The sequence below is a fragment of the Populus nigra genome, chromosome 8 (genome assembly GCF_951802175.1).
Source record: "Populus nigra chromosome 8, ddPopNigr1.1, whole genome shotgun sequence".
Taxonomy (NCBI): domain Eukaryota; kingdom Viridiplantae; phylum Streptophyta; class Magnoliopsida; order Malpighiales; family Salicaceae; genus Populus; species Populus nigra.
The window spans coordinates 11,731,401-11,757,040 of NC_084859.1; the positions used below are offsets into that span (position 1 = coordinate 11,731,401).

General features: G+C 32.7%; 2 protein-coding genes across 2 annotated transcripts; one reads left to right on the forward strand and one right to left on the reverse strand.

Moving 5' to 3' along the window:
* Window positions 1-1,348: 1,348 nt before the first annotated feature.
* Window positions 1,349-7,977, forward strand: LOC133700732 (pyruvate kinase isozyme G, chloroplastic). The gene is made up of 12 exons (XM_062124375.1): window positions 1,349-1,728; window positions 2,265-2,546; window positions 2,996-3,161; window positions 3,867-4,001; window positions 4,127-4,237; window positions 4,341-4,429; window positions 4,640-4,702; window positions 5,253-5,428; window positions 6,345-6,444; window positions 6,671-6,819; window positions 7,432-7,540; window positions 7,627-7,977. The coding sequence occupies exons 1-12, from the start codon at window positions 1,516-1,518 to the stop codon at window positions 7,738-7,740; spliced, it is 1,707 nt and encodes a 568-aa protein (XP_061980359.1). The 5' UTR covers window positions 1,349-1,515; the 3' UTR covers window positions 7,741-7,977.
* A 3,502-nt stretch (window positions 7,978-11,479) lies between these two features.
* LOC133700872 (protein NRT1/ PTR FAMILY 7.3-like) lies at window positions 11,480-16,458 on the reverse strand. Its single transcript, XM_062124575.1, has 5 exons — window positions 16,432-16,458; window positions 15,952-16,066; window positions 13,305-13,522; window positions 12,569-13,134; window positions 11,480-12,350 (listed from the first exon to the last, which is right to left on the reverse strand). The coding sequence occupies exons 1-5, from the start codon at window positions 16,456-16,458 to the stop codon at window positions 11,480-11,482; spliced, it is 1,797 nt and encodes a 598-aa protein (XP_061980559.1).
* Between the last annotated feature and the right edge of the window lie 9,182 nt (window positions 16,459-25,640).

The following is a 25,640-nucleotide window of genomic DNA, read 5'->3' on the forward strand; positions in this document are numbered from 1 at the left end:
TGATGCTGCATTCAGTATATCTTAAAATCAGTTGGATTTTTTTTTTTAAGAATTTAACTTTTTTATGTCACATAATCACTTAATTTTTCAAAATTATATGAACTAAAAGAGATTTTCTTATTACTGTTTCAAAATTTGATATATCAAAATTAATCTTCTTTGACTTGATTATTTGTACGCAAAAAAGAAGAATATTTTTTTAAGATGTATTTATTATTTAATTTAATTTAGAAAATCAAATATTATGTTTCTTAATTTTATTTAGTTTAGAAATCCTTATAATAACTCTATCATTATTTATTATGATTTTTCTCCTCCATCTCAAAATAGACATAAAATTATTATAAATAATATTATTTAGCTTATATTTTAGCAAATTACTTAATAATAAAATTTTAAATTAATATTCTCATGTGGTGATTAATTCAATAAGATTCCGTGTTGTTTATGTTTATTATCTTTTTTATGTTATTCCTATACATTAGCAATTACTATAATACCCAAACAAGCATTATTCATATCATGAATGAAATAATTATATTTATTATATAATTGGTTATGAGCTCTATATAAATCATGCATCACAAGGCCTTCATTAAAAATCTTAAAAAAATTATGTCCGGTCAACAATTTTTAAATGTCACTCCAATCTAGAAATAAATATTATATGCTCTAGAACTAATTTATATTGAAATCAAGAGGTTTAATGAGTATAACACAAATCTATCATGATAAAACTAGAAAAGTTAAAGGTCAAATGTTAATTAATAATTTATTATAAGATAAATAAAGGTAGGATTTAAAGATGAAAATTTAATATGAATATGATAGATATTGACTTGATCTGACTTGAATGAATGAGTATTTTCTAGACCTAATAAATAATGAGTAGAAAATAAATATTGTTAAACCCAACCAAAAACTTGCACGAATCGAACCTAAAATATATGAATAATATTTATCATTTTATATACATATACATACTTCAAATATAAATACTAACTATTTTATTTTTTATTAATTAAAAAATAATAATAAATAATAAATACTTATTGGATACTCCAATAAATAATTTATTTATATCTAATTTTTATTAAATAGATAATATATAAGATATAAATATTAAATTTTTTGTCTCGCGGATATCCTTCTCTAGTAGGATCTATGGAGAAAAAATAAATTTATTAAGAAAGTAAATTACACAAAACATAATAATGTAAATAACTCACAAAGTAAACGGTGTCACACACTCGCAACCCTGCGAGTAAGATAGTAGTTTTCTCCGTTTGAAAAACTCCCACAGGCCACAAGGAAGCCAACTGTCCTAACAAGAATAGAACTCTCTACTCGTTGTTTTTTTTTTCAAGTAGCAGAGCCACATAACATAAACGCTTCCCTCTCTATAAACACTGTCTCTGTTTCTCTCAGGAGCTTATCAGTCTTCACTGTCCCTCTCCTCTCCTTCTATCTCTACATTTATATCACGGAGCAGGAAACGCCAAAACCTGAGAAGAAATGGCAACGATCAACAATATGTCGACGAGAATGTGTAAGGATCATCGGATTTTGTCGTCGTCGGGTAACTTGAGTGATGTGTTTGTGTTGGAATCAAGGTTTAGAAAGAGACGTTTCTTCCAAAATTCCAAATTTACTGTTAGATCTATGAAAGTCAATGAGCAGAACCAGACGAGAAAGCTTGCGTCTTCTAACGGACCCTTAACGGCTTCTGTGAGTTCTTTTTAAGGTCTTTTATTTTTCTTTTATGGACTATATACCCTGTTTGGATTCTGAGATGCTATTCGGAGAGAGATGAAAATATTTTATTTTGAATTTGGAGAATTTTTTCTCCCACCGAGCTAAAACTTGAAAATATGGCTTGCTTTAGTTTGTAGGACCATGTTTTGTTTATCATTAATAATCAATTTGATGTAGTACAGAAAACTAATAATTGGAAAGGCTGCACATCAATCAGTTATAGCGTGGAAGTTGAATAGTTATCATAGGGACATCAACTTCCCAGGGAAATATCTTGCTAATAGCGTAATCTTAATTAAGCATTCATCTTCAGTGATTATGACTTGTTCTTGCAAATTGGGGAAGACGGAAGGACTCTTTAATCCTAGACTTGCAAAAATCACACGTCAAATGCTCTGTTTTGTAGTGCTGCTTTATTATACTATCCTGCTTCTACCTTTTCCCTTTCGAGTGTTAACATTGTGTTTGTTTTCTTTGCAAGTTTGTAACTTGAGATTCTATTGTTTTAGGAAAAGGTGAGCTATCCTTTTGAGCTTCTGACCAACAATCAAACTCTGGGAAAGGAAAATATAAATCCAATTGCTCGAAGGAAAACAAAAATAGTTTGTACAATTGGTCCTTCCACAAGCTCGCGTGAAATGATATGGAAACTGGCAGAAACTGGAATGAACGTGGCCCGGTTGAATATGTCGCATGGAGACCATGCTTCCCACAAGAAAACTATCGATCTGGTCAAAGAGTATAATGCACAATCTGACGACAATGTTATTGCCATAATGCTAGACACTAAGGTATACTGATTTCTGAAAATCTTGATTCAATTTTTCTCCTTTTCGGTTTCTGATCAACAGATATTTAATAAATTCAAATTTGATCATTTTATCCTTGTTTCTGTGGTGAAACCGATTTATGATCATTTGTTACTACATAACCAATTTGTTAATTTTTAACCAAATATGTAGTTGGGGAAATCTTGTGGGTTTCTCCTTTCATTTCTATTATTTATATTCACCAAGCGACATCTGAGTTCGGATGCCCCAAGTTTTCTTCGGAATATGTTTTGGGGGAATCTGTTCGAAGAGGTTTAGTGATTGCATGCCAAGAAACTTGCACATCAATTATTGCCATTGGTTCAAATGCACTCATCCAACATCATGCTCTTTGTTCTTGCCTGATGTGCTGCATGTTTAGACCTACTGTGAAAATGTCAAAGTCCTATGTGTTTTTTAATGTAATGCAGGGTCCTGAGGTTAGAAGTGGAGATGTGCCTCAACCAATTATTCTCAAGGAGGGACAAGAGTTTAATTTCACCATCAAAAGAGGAGTCAGCACTGAAGACACTGTTAGTGTAAACTATGATGACTTTATAAATGATGTGGAGGCTGGGGACATGCTACTGGTGGATGGTAAGTGAACATATTCTACACTGGCTTTTCATTGATTGTAGGTCAGTTATGTTATCTCCGTACTTCTGTACCATCTGATAGGTTTGGTGTAATTGGAATCTATAGTTAGAAATAGATGAGTTGTATAATAGAAAGATGCATATGATAATAAAAACCAGAAACACATCTATAAATCTCTAATTTCAATCATTGATTTGATGTGTTATATGTGTTTTCTTTTACTTTCTGATAACTTCTTTTTACAGTGGCCAATATTTATATATGATGGCCATATGAGGAACCGGACTTTTATTATAGTTTAACTGGCTTGGAGGCTTTGCAACCACCAAATTATCAGGACACCTGTGTAGTTTTTTCTTAATATGGATAATTCATCATAGATGGAAAAAGTTAACCAACTCATTTTGGTATTTCTCTTTTAGATTTGCTTTTGGGATTTGCAAATTGTTATTTAATGGATTGGTTGATGGCTTTTCTTACAGTATATATGTTAGTTGCTAGTACTGTATGGTAGCATAATACATTTTATTTCCTGATGTTTGGGTTCTATTCTATCTGTGGATTCTCAAGAATCATGAATCAGCTTCTATTTCTTTCCTGTTCCCATATATTCACGAAGGGAATGCTCTACAAAGTATTCACCGAAGTCTAAAGTTCCTCTGCTGGTCACAAGACATGAAGAGCTATTTTCTGTGAATTTTATAGGTGGAATGATGTCATTATCTGTGAAGTCAAAGACAAAGGATGCAGTTAAATGTGTGGTAGTTGATGGTGGAGAACTAAAATCAAGGCGCCATTTAAATGTGCGGGGAAAAAGTGCAACTTTGCCTTCAATTACAGGTTTCTTATCTGTTTCAATTTCTTATTGTAACAGTATGATGTGAAGATTTAATTATTCATTTATCCTCTGTTATCTTCTGAACACTATGCTCTGTTTTTGTGTGCTACGTTGTCATTATCTACAGACAAAGACTGGGAAGATATCAAATTTGGGGTGGATAACCAAGTCGATTTTTATGCCGTGTCCTTTGTAAAGGATGCAAAGGTGGTTCACGAGTTGAAAGATTATCTCACAAGTAAAGTTTTTTCTTCATATAAACAGGTCTTCAAGTTACAGCTGTATTTGAGAGTACATGTCTCTTCAGTTCGTCTATTTGAACTGTCGCAAACATCATGCAGGCTGCAATGCTGACATCCATGTGATTGTAAAAATTGAAAGTGCCGACTCCATACCAAATCTCCAGTCAATAATTTCTGCATCAGACGGGGTCAGTTTTGATATTCTTAATGGATTACTGTAGATCTATCTATCTATCTACATGTGTTTTAGAGTTCTTAATGGGAGACTACAAATTTCTCTTCTTTGTGTGAAGATGTGTTGTGTGCTCATACCTTGTGCATGTGTTCGTGTGTTTTATCTATTGCTTGGTATAATAATGTTCAGCTCCCTTTTAACTGTTTTTCATTGGCTTTGATAGGCAATGGTTGCTCGTGGAGACCTCGGTGCTGAACTTCCAATAGAGGATGTCCCTTTATTACAGGTAATTGAACAGAATGTGGCATGTCCGATACCAACTTCCATAGTGCACTTAATAAATGCATGTCAAATTTGGATCTGGGACTTGATTAAGATGGAAAAGCTTGAGGTTGAGACTCACCTCTTTCTTGGATATATGGAGTTATTTCTGAATCTAAGAAAAAAGATTATAGTAGTAATAGCTTGAAATGAATTCTTGAGATTCTACATATGGATCAATTTTTCATTTTGTCTAAATACATTTTATTTGCCGACTTAGTACATGTTGTGAGGAAGGTTGCAAAAGGATCCATAAAACCGACCCCAACTAGTTTGGGATTGAGGCTTGGTTGCTTTTGTTGGTGGTCATCTAAATCCACTTTATTTCTTAGCATAACCTGCTTACCATGCATGGTTGATCCTACCTGGTAAAGTCATAGCAGGTGAAACTGCTGTCCTTACCCGAATGCAGCCTTACTAACAGCACTTACCTTTTTAATACTTGTATTGTTTAGAGTTTAATCACTTCACTTGAATTCTTTGTTTAGTCAAGTGCTTTATGATCATGCAAACAGGAAGACATCATTAGAAGGTGTCACAACATGCAGAAGCCTGTTATTGTAGCAACAAACATGCTGGAAAGCATGATTGATCATCCTACACCAACAAGGGCTGAGGTTTCTGACATAGCAATTGCAGTACGTGAAGGTGCTGATGCAGTCATGCTTTCAGGAGAAACTGCCCATGGAAAGTAAGTGAAATTGGTCCAAATCAAGTGATTCAGAAAACAGCAACAGAATATTTTTCTTTTCTTTTGTCCTTTTCTTCCCTCTCTGTGTTTGATGACAGAACATAAACTGGGAACATAATGTTTTTCTGGCTAGTGGAGAGCTGGCTCAAATTTCTAGACTGCTTTGTGTTGCAAGCCTTCAACTATTATAGGATATATAGTCTTACCTCTCGGTTGATTTGGCTTTCAGCTTTACTGTAGGCATTTCCCATTGGCCTACCATTGTGCATTACTGAGTGCCATCCTTCACCAACTAATGGCAATTGCTGCTATGGTCACCACAATCACTTTTGTCACTTGACTCAATGTCAGTTGTCTACCATTGCTGGAAACAACCACCAGCCACCACCTAAATTCCATCTAAAATAATGATAACATATGATTTTTTCTTAAGATGGATCAGAAAATTACAAAATCATTTTTAAAACATGTTTTCCATCAAAAATATTTTTCAGCGAGCACATGTTATGAGCTTATCGAGTTATATAAAACTAGAGAAGTTCCCTTTTTTAAAACCTTCAAGCGCCAGTAACACAACATAAATTTGACTTTCATGCTCTCTCTCTGTCAAGTCATAGCTCGTATTTCAATTAGCTCCTCTGATGAAATGAGTATGAAGATATCATCAATGATAGTGGTGGTTAAGTTTCAGTATGGTGCATCCTTATGATAACTAACTCATAATCGTTTTTTCTAGGTAAACTTATATTATTACTAAGAATTTTGATCCTAACAGGTTTAATGGCATGTTTCGCAATCATGTTTTACTTAGTTTCCTCGTAGTTATGATTTTGTTTTTTCAATCTTTCATGCAGACAACTTAATTTTACTTTTCTTTAGCAATTGATTTATTTGTTATTTATGACAATGAATTTAGGTATCCACTTAAAGCTGTTAAAGTCATGCACACAGTGGCATTGAGAACAGAATCAAGTCTGCCATTTAACACAACAGCTCCAACCCACAATGTCTATAAGGTATGCATTGAGAAGGGGGGGGGGGGGGGGGGGGCTTCTAATTCTTGTTCTTCAAGTTTTTTGGACAAATAGAATCAGATTTTATGTCAATTGTACATCAGAGTTGTGACGACTCATGTCGAACTTGGCCACTGCTGCTACTGTCCAAGTGACCGGTTCTAATTTCCAACTCTTTTCATGCTTTCATTGCCTGAACACCTTATGGATACACTTTTTTTTTTGGCAGAGCCATATGGGTGAAATGTTTGCTTTCCATGCCACAATTATGGCTAACACTCTCAATACACCTATCATTGTCTTCACAAGAACAGGGTCCATGGCTATACTTTTAAGCCATTATCGGCCTGCCTCAACAATATTTGCCTTCACAAATGAGTGAGTTCCAAAAGCTCTACAAATTCAGTAGTTTTTGCTTTTTAAATTACTTGAGACTGTAAATTGAATAAAGGTCCTTTCAAATACAATGTTGTTCAAAGCTTTAACCGAGTTAGAAAGCTTGAAATGCTACACGTGCATGTTTCCAAATATTTTAACAATGAATGCTTTATGGTGAGAGTATTAGATAGAAGATTAGTCACACTAAAATTGGTAATTTGTTTATAGTGGTGTAATACTGTGCACCCTTCTGTTTGGTATAATAGTTTTCAATAATTTGTTTATATGGTTTTCAATAACCACTGTACATTCTTCAATTTGTTTATACTAGTTATCTTTCTCGTGGAAGAGAACATTTCTTTGATGCCAATACATTTCCTGTCTTTCTGCCATCATGCTAAAGATTTTAAATGGCCTTGTTGATGATATGCACTTATGATTAGAATATCGTTATTCACCACTATTTCATGCTCTGTGCTATCTTTTAGCTTTCGTGCATACTTTTATATTATCTGTGTGTTGAATTCTTTTAGTTACTGTCTTGATGTTGTAGTGTAAATTAGGATAAGGTCTTCATTTCTTAATATTCACAACATTCTCTATGCCTGGCAGAGAAAGGATAAAGCAGAGGCTGGCACTTTATCAGGGTGCCATGCCAATATACATGCAGTTTTCAGACGACGCTGAGGAGACCTTTGCCCGAGCACTCAAGCTATTATTGGTTGGTGATTCCTCCATCTGTCTAGTTTCTACACTTGGATGAGCATCTCCTGAAACTAATATTTTTAAGTATTTTCCATGCTTTAGAGTAAGGGTCTGTTGATGGAAGGACAGAATGTTACTCTTGTCCAGAGTGGAGCGCAACCTATATGGCGTCGAGAATCTACTCATCATATTCAAGTTCGCAAGGTCCAGGCCTAACTTCGTACCAGTAAAGGGTTTTTGTTTGAGCAGCTGATATTTATCTTGAAATTTATTTTTATTTTTGTCTAATTACTAGTAATAGTAATTTGCTGTTCCAAGTATGAACTCAAAAAAATCCTAATGAGTTTGAATACCACAAAGGCTAATTTTGTTGCAAATATGTTCATGTAGAAAGAAAATTATTTACTGATTATGAAGGCATCCGATAAAATCTTGCAATGATTTCTTCTGGTATGTTGAAATGTTCTTAGCGCTTTTTTGGCTGCCCAACACATGGTTGATAAATCCGGTACAGATACGTTGTTTTTGTTCTGAGTTGTTCTTGGCTCATAGTTGAAAGCAGTGGAAATATTGTGCTGGTGGTTGGGGCTTGAGACCATCATACTGGAAGAATAAATTATAGTCTGATCCCGGAGTGGAAATCCATGATCATTCTGCACTGTTGTCTTGACCTTCCACGATTAGGACGCGGCAATCTCAGCTTCGGTCTCTGTGACCATTGGATTTCAATGGTGCCATTCTTTGGGGGCATCAACGTGTTCATGTCAGTGGATAGTTAAGAGTGTCTCCAAGGAGACACCCACTAGCCGGTGTGCGTGGTAACGTAGGGCATGGAGAGCTTTATCCCAAGGTGTTTGTTTAATCTAAAAGTAAAATGGAAATATTCAACCTAACTTTCAGTCTTATCAGCCCAACATGCAGTCGAACCAGCCCAATATCCGGTCATTAATTGAACCTATCTAAATCAATATTGAGTTATCTAACCCAACATCTAGTTAATAAACCAACCGAATCTCTCCTTCCTTTTAGCCAAACCCTCTAAAGAAGTAGTCGAACTGAACTAGTCGAACCCTCTCTAGGCTAAGCCAAGTCCAACCAAACCCTCTTCTTTTGGCTTAACCTAATTATCTCATCTCCCAACCAAACCCTCTTCTCTCTAAACCTAATTGAACCCTTTTAAACATTGGCCCAATTAAACTCCGCACCTATGCCTTCCTTTCTCGCCAATGAACCTCTTTTAAAGTTTCTCAGGCCATTCTTTCCATCGGATGTTAAATCTAAGTATGGCTTTGCCAGACCACCATTTTTATTAATGGCTACTTCTAAGCCAGACTCTGTACCAACTTTCCTTGCTTGCCACTTTTACCATCAATGACTTATTTTCAAGCATCAACTTATCTACCAATAGAAAACATAGCATGTCAATCAATGAATTAGTTTTTTAAAAAAGAAAATATTTCCTATCATTTTTTTTCTTCCCACTAGTTAAACTTACATGACCTCTGATATCTATAAATACCATAGGTCACCAAGTAAAAAGAGAGGCTAAGACAGACTCATTCAAGCTACACCATACACCACTCTCTCTGCTCTATGCACTCTCTCTTTACACATATTCAACTCATTATATATTTTATACCTTAAGCATAAAAGGGTCTCTTATCCTAATATGAGACTTGTTTTGTAGAGAAACTAATGACCAATGATCTAGTTTCTTCTCTAACTCAAGATTATAGCTTTGGAAAGCCCAATTTGTATGAGTTTTTTCATGACTTAATCATTAGCGCTATCTATGAGAATATAAATAAAAGCTAGTTCATTCATTTTTACTCCTTACTAAAATTTCCTTTCATAGTTGATAAAACTCTAAGATAAGAGAGAATATATGGGGACAAATAAAGATTTAAGAGAAGAAAAATAAAAGAAGAAGAAAAACTTAGAATTTAGAAGAAATTAATTGAAGAAGAGAAAGAATAGAGTTGAAAAAGAGAGGAAAATGAGGGTTGAAAAACCAAAAGCTTGTAACTTTTTTTATCAATTCATCATAATCTAATCATAATGTCAAAAATCTATGTTTAAATAATAAAACCCTAAAACAAGTAGCCTTTAGGCTCAAGATATACTAAAAATATATTAAAATCCAAAATAGAATAACATCAAACCTGATAATAAAATTTTAAATAAATTATACATGATAGCATAAACTAAAACCCAATATTCTAATCAATAAACAATGATCGGGCTACCCTCCATCACTGAAGATTATAAGCATGCGTGAACTGTGACTTGGGTCTAGTGTCCCTATTAACTCTCTCGGAGTTGGAAAAACTTAACTCTGTCGATTATAGCTCCAAATGGCTATGATAAGACTCTTTAAGATCAAAATCAAACAACTATAATGTCTCTTTTATAATTCAAGTGGAGTCTAAATATGATTATCTAGCTCATGAATTAGGATTCGTTGAACTTTACCATCACTAGTAAAAATAACTTGTGTATTTAAAGTAGTATTAATATGTTTATTTTGTGCCAATGATAAGGATAATAAAAAAAGGGTTTCAAAAGAATTATCATGAATATGTTGTTGTCTTTTATACATATCTAGGTCCTTCATGTTAAAAATAGATCTAATATCAGAGTCTGGTAGTAGTTTAATGACCTAACTACTTGTTTAAAATGTTTTAGTGATTTTTAAAGGACACTCTTTAGGTATAATTCGTATCATAAAATAATCTCCAATATTAAAGGCATTATGATATTTATATAAATAAGCTTGGAATTTATATTGTTTATTATTTGCTTGAATTTGTTTTATAATTTTAACATGCAAGCTATGAACTCTACATGAAAAAGCTTCAGATGACTCAAACAACCTAACATGGGAAAAAAGCCTATAGGCTTCTTAGGTTTGTAAACTTGAACACTAAATGACTGAGGGTGATGAGTGCAAAAAATACTATTCAAAATTTGAGTAGATATGAATTGGACACAACCTAAAAATTTAGAATTATCTTCATCTTCCTTATCATATATAAGGATGTAAAAGGCAAGGGATGAACTTAGAAATCAGATAGTTTATAAGAACTGATTTCACAAGACTCTTCTAACATTATATTTATCTTTTTAGATAATTCAACCAGAGAGTTTTCTAAAACTTATCCTAAACATTTTATTATCAACTCATTTATCCTGGTCTTCTTTATAAAGGTTGGAAGGATTAGGTTTATAGGGTGGACTGCCTAACATAGAATTATTATTCTTAAATATGAGTGCTTGTTTATATTGCCATCAAGATAAGATTTTATAACATCTCACCTGCAACTTTTACAACTTTAGTTTTATTGAGCTGTTTCTATTGTGTTTCTCTTGGTTAGCTTCACAATGATCCTATACTGAAGTCTAAGTCTATTGTTTTTTATAATTATAGAATCAATGCTTGCATGATCATGAGAAAATTGCTTTAGGTATATTGGGGAACTAGGACTTCCATTGTCTTGTCAGCCCCAGCCCCCTGGAAGTTTAGCGTTGTAGTCCAAAAGGTCATGAAGTGAAAACTTGGAGGGAAGATACACTTGTATTATTGTCAAACATGGCAGCTTCATAGATGGTAGGAATTCATTCTAGAAGGTAATTCCATGGTTAGCAACAGGATCAACAAATGATAATGAGGCAAATTGAAACAAAAGCTGCCCAGCCTCATTGAACTCCTTAATTTCTACTTACCTAACTTCAGAAACAGAGTGAACGGGGGAGTTAAGGTGTTGCAGTAACCGAGAGAAATAGGTGTTATGGGAGTTCAGCGAATAGGTTATATGTACTCTCCCACAGCACGACTTTTTGTTTATCCGAAAGTTTCTGCAAATTGTTATCCATCACCCCCACACTCTCCCTCTTATTTATATATGCTGGTACCATAATCATTAACATTTTTCTGGTGGAAATCTCATCGTGTACATCAGACTCTGAAGTTCTCTTCATGATCATTCTCCTCGCATTTCTTTTCCAGCTTGATACTCTTGTACCACCTAGCACATGCCATATACACAACTAAGTCTATAGTCGTCAAGCCTGCTAAGAGGAAGTAAAACCTGTCAAGGTGACCTGTGTTCAGATTTCCTGGGATCCATCCGGGCATATGATCCTCAGTTGAGATCTTCACAACCATAGTCACAAGCAAGCTACTCACATAATTCCCTAGCGAGATAGAAGTCATGCAAAGTGCACTCCCAAAGCTCTTTAATCCATCGGGTGTTTGTGCATTAAAGAACTCCAGTTGACCAACATACATGAAAACTTCAGAAGCTCCAATAAGTGCATACTGAGGAGCTTGCCAGAAGATGCTCAAGGAGCTTGAGCCTTCACAGTGTTTGCAATCTTTTCTTGCATACTTGAGTCTATAACACTCCACAAGCCCAGCCGAAACCATTGCCATTATTGCGATCACAAGGCCAACACCCATTCTTTGAAGTTCAGTTAGTCCTTTTGAGCTTGTCTGTTTAAAACTGCTCACAAGTGGATCAAGAACTCGCCGATATAGGAAAATAAAAAATGCAACACTGAGAATATCGAAGGTAGACATGCTGGCAGGAGGGATTTTGAAGTTAGAAATGGTTGTTTTCATTGCAGCACCTTGTTCCACAAACAGAGAGGCCATCTGTGTGAAAACCACTGAATAGATTATGGTGCAGAGCCAAATCGGCAGTAGTCTCAGTATGCATTTAACTTCTTCTACTTGTGTAATTGGGCAGAGACGCCATGGGTTGCGACAGCCCCGCTTTTGATCATCAATATCTCTTGAAGAGATAAAAGCTGCTCTATCTAAGAACCTAAAATACATAGATGAACAGTTAGCATTGTTATAGATCAAAAGGAACTTGCAATGCTTGATTCATGGAATCTACGAAACCCAGTTTTTTCGAATGATGAACTGGATAATATGGCTTCTTAGACATAACGGATGCTGAATTTAGTCAAGGATTATCAATTCTGTGTACTTCGGATAAATCAAGTTTTATGAGTCTGTGACCGTTCTCTCATTACTTACTTGAATCCGTCAGTGTGGAGAATCTTTCTGTTGCCATTCATTGAGCAATCTTTTCTATCCACATCGTACAGCTCCTCCTCTCCATCTGGTGGCATCTCGACTCTACATTTCTTCATCGCGGCTATGATAACTTGGCCGAACCTGGAGAGAGGGTTACCACTTGGTTTAAAGTGCCGGTATCTAGCTGTTCCTCCTAGAAACAATACCAGTGCTGCAAAGGCAGAACCTGCAGACATCCAGAATCCTAGTGCCCACATCCCTTCATCCTCAAAATACCCCAATATGGTGTTGGAAAAGAGGGAACCAAGGTTCAGGGCGAGGTAGAAATAGCTGAAAAATGCAACCTTTGAATGTCCTTCCCTAGGGTCGTCTTCATCAAACTGATCGGCCCCGAATGTAGCAATGTTAGGTTGATACCCTCCATTTCCTAGAGCAATGAGGTAAATGGAGAGGTAAAACAATGAAACTTCCATGCTTGAATGGGATCCACATGGAGTCAGCTCATCTCCACATCCTTTTGGTCTGATTAAAAATAGGTATGATGCGAGTGATAGGATTACCAGACCCTGCCATACAAAACAAAAGCAGCAATATTTAGCATAAATGCATGCAATTAAATTGCAGCACCTGGATCTGCTTACTGTACGAAATCTTCCTGTATTTTTTGAGGTGAAATATGAAAGTTACACTTTTAATGCAAAATGTAAAGAAAAGGTTCAGGGTCAAAGTAACTTACTATGACAAAGATGACCTGAAAAACTGCACAAGTCTTGTATCTTCCCCAGTAGGAATCACTAAGGAAAGCACCGACAAGAGAGAAGATGTAGACCGTTCCAGTCCATTTGCTAACGTTATTAGCAGCATCGGCGTTGCTTTGTTGCAAAACCCTTGTCAGGAACAGAACTAAGTTCACACCAACACCAAAGAATGCAAGTGTTGCCAGGCCCTGGTTCACTGGAATTTATTGAACAGAACAAAACACACAATTCACGTTTAGAGGCTTTATTTGTAGGGAATTCTAAACTTGCAGATAACTCAGTACAAGATTTTTTCAAGCGTTTGTTACAATTAATGGCAATTTTAATTGATTAATCATCAGTAACATCACCAGGCATGCATTTGTAAAGTGGCTAGATGGATTGTTGACATTTACTACTGTCCGAATTCCCCAGAGGGTTAGGATGAACTGAAGTTCTTTGATTATGTTACGAAAGAATTAATAAGCTTATGCTCACATAGCATGTTTTTATATTTCATCATTTCCAATATTTCTTCAGAAGGTAAAAGAAAGACCCCAACTATATCTCACCAAGGTGATGAAAGGGGTTGTACACCTAGAAACAAATTACGTGCCTAGAATAATCAATTTTGAAGATCAAAACGTCCCATCAACAGTATATTGTCATGTGCTCTTCTTTCCACTGAATTTAACGTTAACAATCGTTTGAACAAATTGCCTGGCCTGGCCAACCATGATACTTACACCCCTCTTTCACTGTTCATGTGCTGGGGAAGCTCATATTTAGCAACATGACAAGTACGTTAGAATTTGATATTTTTATACCTAATTTATATAAAAGAGTGGCCAGGAGCTCCACCAAATTAATGTCAAGCACATTAATAAGCTGAGACGCAACTCTCGATGATTATATAAAAAAAATAAGCTGAGACGCAATAATTTCGTATCTAACTGGCCTCACTCAAAAGCTTCCTTCTTTCTTCTTCCACCACCACTGAATTTTAATGCCAATGGTTGGCCAACTAGTGGGAGTTCTAACTTTTATGGGTGTAAAGCCAGAGGAAAAGGAACTTGCCCCTAGCTTTATCTCTTCCTTTCAATCATTTTTTTTTACTTGTTGAGTAGTACTGTATATTAATTATATATACATAATCTCTGTAGATGAAAAAAATGAGTACCTTTTGATTAAGATGATGACAAGGATTTCCGCCGCCGACCTAAACAAACTATGATCGATCCGGCTAATATTGTTTTTTGAGATTTATGGCCGTATAACTTAAGCAGGTGTGATAAACAGCAGAACGCTGTTGTTTATGATAATACAAGCATATATGCATGTGACACGTTTAATCTAGTGAAAGGTTAAAGATTTTTTTTTTTTTTTTTATGATTCTCAATTTATAATTTTTGAAAGAGATAAACAAAATAAAATAGAAAGTTATTTCAATACCACTAAAAAATATAATAACTCTTCTCTTATATTTCTATTTTTCTTTTATCTCTATCTCTTAATATAATAATAAATACTATAATTATCTTCTTTTTTTATATACACCAGTGAAATATAGACACAAAAGCACTTATCTTGCCAAAATAAAATTAAAGGAAAAATGTTATCGTATTCAATTAGATTTTCTTAGGCACGTGGCTGAAACCCAGAGACCATGCAGAGAACTACACATATTTACGTGCCAGATGAATCTTAATGCATGGTTTCCTCGCCCCTCTCTCCAGTAGTAATGGAAGTTGGTGGCTTAGTGGAAAACCAAGAAAAGATCAGTTCCATGTCTTCCTGTCTTTATTTCTGTCCAGAACTCGAGAGGGTTCTTCTTGTTTCTATCTTCTCTAAGAGATGTTCTGTGGCTTCCATTTATTCATTGGCTGTGCCGAAGCCCGGCATTAATGAGAGTTTTAACACTTGTTTTTGTTTTCAACTCTTTAGCTACCTTAATTTTGTCATCTTTTCCAAGATTTGAAGTGCATACTGCTACTAGTAAAGAAGAAAGAAGAGAGGAGCATTTACTTATCATAACAACTCATCTCTCTTCTTTTTTTCCCAAAATATTTGGTGATAAATTTATTTTGCAAGAACAATTTCATCGAAAATAAACATGGACATAATACTTAATTACACACACGTATGCTATATGTGTTTTTGTGGATGGATCATTGGACATATTCCCTAGTGCGTTGCGAGTAAGCAATAAATATAGGATAGAACAAGGGATGTTATGACAATATACATCCCAAAATTCACCCATAATACCAGGAGTTTGCATTTTGAGTTGTTTGATATTTTGCTTGTGATTGTTTTTTAAAATATTGTTTGTTTGAAAATATATTAAAATAATATTTTTTTTATTTTTTAAAATATATTTTTGATATAAGTACAATATCAAAATAATTTTAAAATATTAAAAAATAATTAATTTAAACTAAAAAATAAAATAATTTTTTAAAATATAAAAACAAACAAGCTCGTGAAGTAATCTATAAAGCTAGAAAAGAATAAGGAAATGTAAAATATTTGTAATGAGAAGACAAACCATAAATCAACCAGGCAAGAGTCATCTCGAGATAGTACTATTCTTGGTCATATTTAATGATCTTATATTAGACGGTGTTAGTTAGAATTTGTGCTTACAGAGTATAATGATTCCAGCAGCCCACTGCCCAGATTTGGCTTTGATAGCAGGACGACCATGCCAATCAACTGTTCCATCAAAAGTGCATTCTCCTTCTCCCTCTTTGAACTTATCCTGCGTATGAACATTTTTCACCTCATTGTTATACAGCTACTGAATTCATCTTCAAACTAGAAGAGATACTAGTAAATTAAATGAATTTTAATCATAATTAACCACTCAACATTGTAATGTATATGCTTTATGTTATGCATCGGATTGATTAAACCTCGTACTAATAAGCTAGCTACCATCTACAAAAAATAAAACAAAAATGGTGATCCCCATTTTGTAAGCTAGCCAACAAATGCAAAAAAGGAGAAGAGAAAAGATTTTAAGATCATCGATCCCTTTAATATTTTGTGGCCAAGACCTATCAAGGGGAGCTTATCAAAGAAGATTTACGAGGAGAAGAAAATAGCTAGAAGCTTTCGACTAACCTCCTTACACACCTCCAAACAAGCCATTAATTATCTTGAAAAGAGAGAGCTCTTCTGTTGTGATGCTTGATGAGAAAAGGAGGTGTTTTCTATGAAGAAGAGAAGGGAAGTTGGGACTGAAAGAGAAGAGGAAAGGGTGTATAAATAGAGAGTGAGCGGGTGGTGCGAACGGTGTAGATTTTGGAGGACAAAAGGAGGGGTCAAATCATCGAAATTAATAGTTTATGTAATATGCAATTTGTTTGAAGTCAGAAAAGGATCCGTCTTTTTCCTCGAGCCTTGTCACAGAGAATGTTTTTTTTTCAATTTATAAAAATATTTTATTTAAATACAAATTTCATTTTTAATGTTTTTTCTTTTTAAAAATACTCCATTTATTGAGCAAATTGATGGTATTTTTTTTCTGAAGTAATACTCAAGTACTGAACAAATTATTTATGTTTTTTCTCTTTTTCCAATGATATATTATCTCTCTTCCTCCTTTCTGTTTTTCCATTTTATCCATTGCTTGTACCCTATCTAGATTTATTTGGGATAATCACAAGCACCTTTTTATATTAATATTAAATATACAAAACACTAAACCGTAGAAACTATTGTAGTATTTTTATTATTATTATTTATTCTCTAACAAATCACTATCCATCGATTGATATAATAATTTTTAAAAAAATTAATTTGATTCTTAATTTTTTTTTACAATTAAACTATTTTAAGTTCAAATTTGCACATGGTTGCATTTTTTAAAAGAAATAATTGAATTGAAAAACATGGGATTAAATAATTTTGGTTGAAGAGTAGAAAATGAAAACATAAAATAAATTACTTTATCATCTAGCATGTACCCTTTAGTATAATGAACTACAAATTGCTTGAATGACTGTTGCCATAATTCACCTAAAAAAAAAGAAGGTATTTTCATATATGATTTAAATAAATTTCATTTTTTTGTGGTAATTAAATAATTTCATATTTGATGGATGAAAAGGTTATTTTTTATATGACTAGGTGTTTGATATATGTATTAATTCTTTTATAAGTAATTAACTAGTTATTAAATCTAAGATAAAATGTGATTTTCTTTCTTAAAATAGAAAATAAGATTTAATATGGAAAAAAATTTATCCTTATATAAAACGTAAGGCATTTTTATATATTTTTTTTGGTGTCATAGAGCATTTAAAAGATAAAAAAATACATGACCAAGAAAATATAAAGTAAATAAGAAGATATAATTATAAAATAACAACCTAATTAGATATTGAATACATATTGAAAGTATATTGATAATAAAATGTAGCTCAACTAGTATTAACTAGTTTGCGATCCATGCTTGTAAGGGTTATTTGTTATTCTTTGTCGGTAAAGAAACATCATAAATTGTAAATCTTTAATTTTGAACTTACTATTAGATGAAGGTGGAAATACATAAATAACACAGAAAAAACAATAAAATAACACACCAACACAACAAGATAAATATAATTTTGTAAACAAAAATAGAGATGAACAATACATTAAAATTCCAGCTGAAACCATTAAAATTCAATTAAAATATAATCAAATCAACAATGTGAAGTATATATATCCTACACATCAAATCTGAAGTGGAGGGGGAGAAAAATATATGTTCATAACTGTATTTTGTTGAGCCCAATACATTTTATTTTTTTATAGAACTTATGCTTTCATATTTTGCATCTCAATAACCATTTGTTAATGAATCTTTTTTTGAACAATCTCATCAAAGTCTTGTGATGTAATGCTTGGGTCAGGATGTGATGTGTCTAAAGTTAAACCAGTATGACTCACCATCAATTCTCGAGTTGATATTATAAGCAAACCATAAACTTAATTTATATTGAGTTCGTCACTTGCAAAAGTCTCCAACCACATTTGAGGATTATAGGGATGATGGATGTAAGTGTCTTTGTCAAATTTTGCAACCATGTTGGGGTTATATATATGTCTCTTATAAAAAAAAAACAAAAGAAAAAGTCAAATTCTTAAATTCAATTATATTTCATATTTTTTATGCAAATAAACAATCTTAAATCAATGATAACTATTAAAAAAACTTACAACGAACACTTTTGCTTTTGTATCAATAATTTCTTTCTCCATTTCCCCTATCCTCATTCTTTGTATGTTTCATCATATAACTTCATTGGAATCGATTCTCACTCAAGCTGTTTTTCATGCAATTAAATATTTTGTTAAAAGTCTCACAAATAAACATGTAATTAAAACTTTTAAAAAAATAATAAAATATATAACAACAAGCTCTTACTAGGTGTTTTGCATGATTGAGAAATGAAATCGCTCATCTGATATGCTTGCTCATCGAACCATAAGTTTCTTTACTTTTATTTTGTATATCGGATGATGAACGCTTTGTAAAACCTTTTAAAACCATAAATTGTTGATACAAAGCCCAATTATGCTTGGTGACGTGCCTCGATTTATAGCTTTTCCACTTCTTTACATCATTTAACTCGGCCTTTTTAATTACTTGTTTGTTGGCATCATAACAAAAAACACGTAACTTGATATAAGAATTTATTAAACAGAAATTAGGTAAGGAAATAAAAGAATATAAGTTTACAATAATATAACATTAATTGATTTAAACTTACCTAGTTATATTATGATTTTTCCACACTTTCCTGACAAATGCTTTGTTACTCTCTTTCCACCAAAATTTTTTTTAATTGATTTTATATATTAATTAGAAACTGGTAACTCAAATTAAAGATTATTCATTTAACCTTAAACTTTCTCCACCAAGCATTTACTATATACATCCATTCAAAATTATCATGAAATTGACTTCATTGAAACAATGATTCTTTAAATGATCATTTTATTGTAAAGGTGATGGAACAAGTAACTTCAATATTAGATCATTTTCTTGTCTTTATGACTACTTGTGTGTCCTTAAATGCATATACAAACTATATTATGTACTTCTATAGTTATTTTTTGAAGATTTATTTTTAACAAAAAAAATTAAAATCTCTTCTTTTTGCAGAAACATTAACAAAAATTTACATGAAATTTTTTTAAAGGAAAACATTAACAAAAGCCATATATAGGTATAGGCACGATAACAAAAGGTAATATTTATATACTAACTATTTTTCTCTTCATTTTTTATTATCATAGTCTTCTAAACACTTTTGTTTAAAAAACTTAAAGAGGAAAAACGATGATGCACGAAAAAAATAAAGATATATTTTTCTAGCCCTTTAGGCTAGCCTAAATGGTTGGAATTTCATCCCAAAACTCCACCCTAATCCAATTTGTCTAATCTTATTTAACACGTTTTTTTTTATGATTTTTTTGAGTTTATGGAAGCTACACACATAAACTTTTCATGCACATATTTTTTTCTATGCTCACACTACTTTATATGCATGGCAGATACCATTTTCCATGCCAAAAAAACACATGACATAACAATTATAGAACGACACATCAACCAACAAGCAACCATGGCTAGCCAATGGTTCTTCATATACAAAAAGCATTGATAGCACTAATAAAAACATCATTTTTCTTCTACCAACTCCACAACCAAGGTTAAATACATATTTCTATATCAATGATATGACCTCTTTCTCTATTAAAAAGTTTCTAGGTTTTAGTGTATAAATACACCCGGTCACCAAACAATAAAGAGAATAACTAAACTTTCAACCCTAGACCATTATAGCCATTCAAGGCATTCACAACCATAAGAACTAGAGCTACATCATTGAATTGTTTTTGGCCAGCACATGTAGATACACATTACTTAACTTTCATTTTATTTTTTCCTCTTTCTTTATGTTTTTTCCTCTTAACACAATTATTGCCTTAAATATTAGAGAGTCTTCTGTCTCTCCGAGAACTTATTTCTTTAACGCAAATCATATAGCTACCAGCCAAGCCTATCAGCTAGTGGTTAGTCTAATCATACTATCTATCAACCCAACCATAAAAAGTCTAATTTTTTTGTGAAACTTTTTTCATGAATTCATCACTTAGTAAACTTTGTAATGTTCATTCAAAAAACAAGAGCACGTAAATGCCAAGTTCATCAATTTTGCGAATTGTAAGTGTTATGTTTTTTTCAGCTGTAAAGTTGCTTTTATAAAATATGTCCTCCATGTACTAAATAAATAATTTAGTTTTCTCAATGCTCCATTTTTCAAATATGAAGAAGTAAATCCTCGAGAGGAATTATTGTTTGAAATATACTTTTTCGATGTATAATATTTTTTATTATGTATTTCATCCTAGCATTTCAAATTAAAGAAGAAGAAAACAAAAAACTTTATCAACTTGCAAATTAAAGAAATGAGTAGGATTATCACCGGTAACAAGAGGAGTGGCAATAGCAGCATCCTGTATGGATATGGATCTATTGGTCGAGGCATTTCAGCTAATATATGATTTTTAACTTCATTTTTCATTATCTTTCCGAAAATCCTGATGAACTCCAAAAGAGGTCCGAGTCAGCTACTTTTATACACAAGTTTATAAAGATAAAAGGCTTGATATGTAATAAGGAATACAACTGTTAAGCATGATTAACACACACCTCCAAACCAAAAAAGAGAATTTGATCCGTGGGAAACCGATCGAGGCATTGCATAAAGCAACAATAAGGACAAGAGCTCGATCGTAATCTAGGCATGACTGTGCCTCTCTTTTTTCCTTGTTTAATTTGTATGCTGAATGGAAAACCTAACCAGTTTTTTGAACCAGAAAACCTAACCCTTGTGTTGTTTGATATATTATTCCATTTACCTTAAAAATTGAATTCAAGAAGTAAAATATAAGTGAAATGATGGGTAAGATCAAATAGAAAAGCTTGTTCTATAGAAAAGCAAGTCCAGGAATATCATTATTATCAATTTACTAGATTGAAATGGTCAAATCTTGGCGTGCCCAGTTGTTAATTACCAAGATAATATTTTTAAACGTAGATTGAAATATACGAAAGTCAGCGAGACGTGCCATAATAGAAAACAAAAGATAGCTAAGAGGCATGAACTTCACGTCATATTTGTCCATTCTAATTGATGGTTCATTACAGTAATTAATACTAATTGTGATTGTGAAACGCAATTGCTCGCATTATGTTCGTGCAATCACTCATCTACCATGAGGTTCGATGGGATTTTCATACGCAAGCATACACTATTCTTGCATTTTTCATACTGTAAAGTTGTTCCATTTTTTGTATAAAGAAGGCATTTTATAATATGCATCCACACCAATCGAGGATACCTTTTCTCACAACTTATTGAATGCAAAAGTCCTCATCAACAAAGTCGGATTCCACTCGTTGAATATATAAAAACATCAACATCGTTACCAAATTAATCGAAATATACACTCCTGGTGGAAGCAAGCTTGATGATGCATGCATTAATTCGAATGAGGGGGCCAACGACCAACTTTAACCATCCATGTTTACAGGCACAGTTCAAGATTTTGATTGGGTGTATGGTTTACCCGGGCTCTGTGGTGCCCCAGCTAAAGAAGCAATCTTCTTAGAGCTCCATGTGTTATTTTGAAATCATTATGGGAACTTTGCTGGGATTTTGAAATCATTAAAGGTCTTTGGGATATAAATTAAGTTCATGGCTTGATGAGGTCATTTGTTGGGTGTGATAATAACCTGAAGACATGGGGATAAGATCATAAACCTCTATCTGGACTCAATGACAGCAATCTTTGTTTTTTTCTTTTCTTTTTTCTGCCAAATCTTGGCTCTGATGTATCTTCTGTCGCCCGTCTGGGTTGTTCTGAGCCCTCTCAGGCCTAATTCTTCTGCTTATCAGAAAAAAAGTTGCTCCACGTGCAATTTCACCTGTCATGTCAAGAACAAGTCCAATCTTTAACCAGTCAATTTTCGGGGGTCATCAATCAATACACAGTTAATTTGGTGATGGTTCATAGGCAACATAATTAAGCAATAATTATTGCATTATGAATGGACTTGTCATGATCAGAAATTCGGTAATTGCTGTCATTTAATGATGGATTGTTTATGTCAAATGAAACAGGAGGGAGGCGATCACGATCATCAAGGACAACTGAACCACTTAATAAAACCGAGACCTAACCACATACAAGGAAGGCTAGCTAGTAGTGTTTTTGTTAATTTCGCACCACAAGTTGAATTATTATGTTGTGTTGTTACTAAAGTTACCTAAATTAAAATTATTATTATTATGAAGAACATAACTTAAATTTAATGTTTTTTTTAAATAAATTCTTCTTTTGTGAAAAACAAATAAATATCATAAGAATATAAATCAAAATCAAAATATTACATGGTTTATTTAATTAATAAATAGAACTACTAAATAATCTAATTAAGATCCACAAGCTAATATAGCTAGAACTACTAAATAAATGACTTGCTTAAAGAATAAATTCTTTTTGTGATCTAATAAAGTTAAAGGAAATTAATTAGGTTAGTTAATTTTAAAATATTCAAAGTTACTAATTATATATTAGTTATTTTTATATATAAGATATTATTAAAGTGATCAGTTAAATTTATATATATATATATATATATATAAGTTGTTTTTATAAAATTAATTTTTTTAATTTAAGAAAGTGAACAGCTAGCTGAATTTTTAAACTCTAATTATCACAAGCTTTCTTGCAATGTTTTACTTTAGAGTAAAATAATAATTAAAAAAAAAAGAAAAAAAAAAAAAAGAGGAGGGTAAACGAGCAGTCATTCCATGTCTACAAAATTAGCAGATTCTTGTCCACTAAAATTGCGCGTGCCTTTGGATGACATCAGCAAATCCAAATCTGGATACAGGCATGACCATAAGAGGAAACATCAGCTCAGCCTATTTTTAATGCTCCTAATGGAAGACAAAGACCTCCCTCGGCCACTCAGATGGCCATAGAAACATCAGAATATGTCTGAGCTATCTGTTCAGTTAGGTCATCCCACAATCAACTTATTTCTTTTTTTATTATTTCTATTATCTTGTTATAAAAAAATAAAAAAAAAAAGTAGAACTTTGTTTTGTTTTAATATATTAACCATTATAATTGTTGATTAGTTAATCATTGTACATTGACTAGGGCTGATTCATAAATCTTACTATATTACAAACTAAAACTCCTAGATAAAACTTTGTACCAAACTCTCTCTTTTTTTATTTTCATCCTCACTTTCTTTTTTAATTATAGCATTTTATGATTAATTTTTTAAAATTTATTAAGAAAATAAAAATAAAATTTATAAAAGATGATAAAAATAAAAAATAAAAAAAAATCTCATGATCAATCTCAAATTCATAATAAAAACTATGTTTAGTCCACCTATTTTCTTTTTTCTTATTCTACAGTCGTTTTTAGTTTTTGTTATTTTATTGTTTTTTTAACATGTTAGTCCCTAAATTTAAAAGAAGAGATGAGTTTGATAATTGTGGTTTTTTCTTGTAAACATGCCTGACAAATTAAATTGGGTTTTATTTAGATTTTTTTTATTTAATTATTTTTTATTTTTAAAAAAGTGATTTTAAAGTGTTTTGATGTTGATAAATGATTTATGAACATTTTTATAGTGTTTTTGATATGTTTTCATGTTAAAATGACTTAAAATTTGGGTTTATAAAGTCCAAAAACTTGAAACTTAATTTTCAAATCACCAAAGAACGAAAAAAACAGAATAGCAAGGACTTTTTAATTATTAAATAAAATATAATAGCAATCCTATAAATCATCACATGTTTTTTTTTTTCTTGTATACCTATTATTTTTAACATGCATGAAAGTGATTGTGCATAAATAACTAATTAATTAATTATATCCCCCAGTAGGAGAAGAAAATCTTTTTAATCAGGATAGTCTGAATGGCTAGGGTTTTTTTAGTACAATGAAAAAATTGTGATATTAATATTGTAAGGATCGACTTTTTAATCATTAAATAAAATATAATATCAATCCCATAAATCATCAAATGTTTTTTTTTTATACCAGCTTAATTAAGGATGTAATGTTTTATAAATATATAATGTAATTTACAAATGAACAGATCAGATAAAGTGAGAAAAACAAATAAACGATTTTTTTGTGATTATCCATTTTAATAACGCTGAGACCAAGGTCTCACGCCTGATCTCAAACATGTGGAATGAACTGTGAACACTAAAACGCAGAAGGAAACTACCAACTTACACTGATAATGAATGGGTTCAGTATTTGCAAGTATGAGGACTTCTCCAACCATAATGATCACAGATGAAATACAGTCTTTGTAACGAATTCGTGGAGGAAATTAACGAGTGGATAATCTATATATCACCGTCTACTTCTGCTTATAAGATTACTATTACCGGCATATTATTACAAGTCCACTGGTAGTTTCAAATGCTGAAACTAGCTAAGGCTCCAGGGAGAAGCTTGCATTTCTAGGTCTGTAGACCCTTGGGTTTGAGCAATTTCAATTGTTAGGGTTACGGGAGTATGTTCTAAATCGAAATGCAACAACGAAATGGGTTTTTTGCTAGCTCTTTTGAGCTCAATATGGATGTAACATCACGATAAGTATTTCATTTTTCACAGGCTGAACATAGACATGCATCGAAAGCATAAGAAACCGAAAAGTAATTAAGCTTAGTTATGTAAGAGAGTTGCTCCCACATATATAATGGATGAGTTCGGCTTTCTTTTTTTTACCGATTCATGGAGCTGTTTATCTTAATTAGCATCACACTTCAGATGAAACTAAGCACTACTGTACGCTGGATCGGAGGTAAAGGTTTAAGATTAGGTATTTCAGCCTAGGATGGAAAGGGCTATCTGCGCGCATCGTGTAATCCAAAGCGAAGAAAAGCGAAGACGCCAAAGAGAAGGGAGAGTGATCATCCCATCATGAATATATGATATATGTTCTAGCTAGGTAGACCACATAATTTATTTATTTATTTATTTTTAATTGATGATGCGCTCGGTTATGATCTCTTCGTTTCCTTGGTTTCACTCCAAAAAAAAAAAAAACGCTTTGAGATTTCGGATCGAATAAAGAAAACAAAAGAACATTAATTCATATTTCTGGGAGTGAGACTGTGCAAGCAATCAAAATGATCCAATTAAAACTCCCTGGGCTTGTTAGCACCTCTTTGGGAAAGGGTTTGCCTGTGAAGAAGAAGAAGAAGAAGAAGAGGGGCTCGAGGTCGCAG

Coding starts and splice junctions, on each gene's coding strand:
- LOC133700732 (XM_062124375.1), top strand. CDS start 1,516: ATGGCAACGATCAACAATATGTCGACGAGAATGTGTAAGGATCATCGG. Junction 4,002..4,126: donor AACTTTGCCTTCAATTACAG/GTTTCTTATCTG, acceptor CATTATCTACAG/ACAAAGACTGGGAAGATATC. Junction 6,445..6,670: donor CAACCCACAATGTCTATAAG/GTATGCATTGAG, acceptor TTTTTTTGGCAG/AGCCATATGGGTGAAATGTT.
- LOC133700872 (XM_062124575.1), bottom strand. CDS start 16,458: ATGGCTTGTTTGGAGGTGTGTAAGGAG. Junction 13,135..13,304: donor TTCAGGTCATCTTTGTCATA/GTAAGTTACTTT, acceptor TTTGTATGGCAG/GGTCTGGTAATCCTATCACT. Junction 12,351..12,568: donor CTCCACACTGACGGATTCAA/GTAAGTAATGAG, acceptor TATGTATTTTAG/GTTCTTAGATAGAGCAGCTT.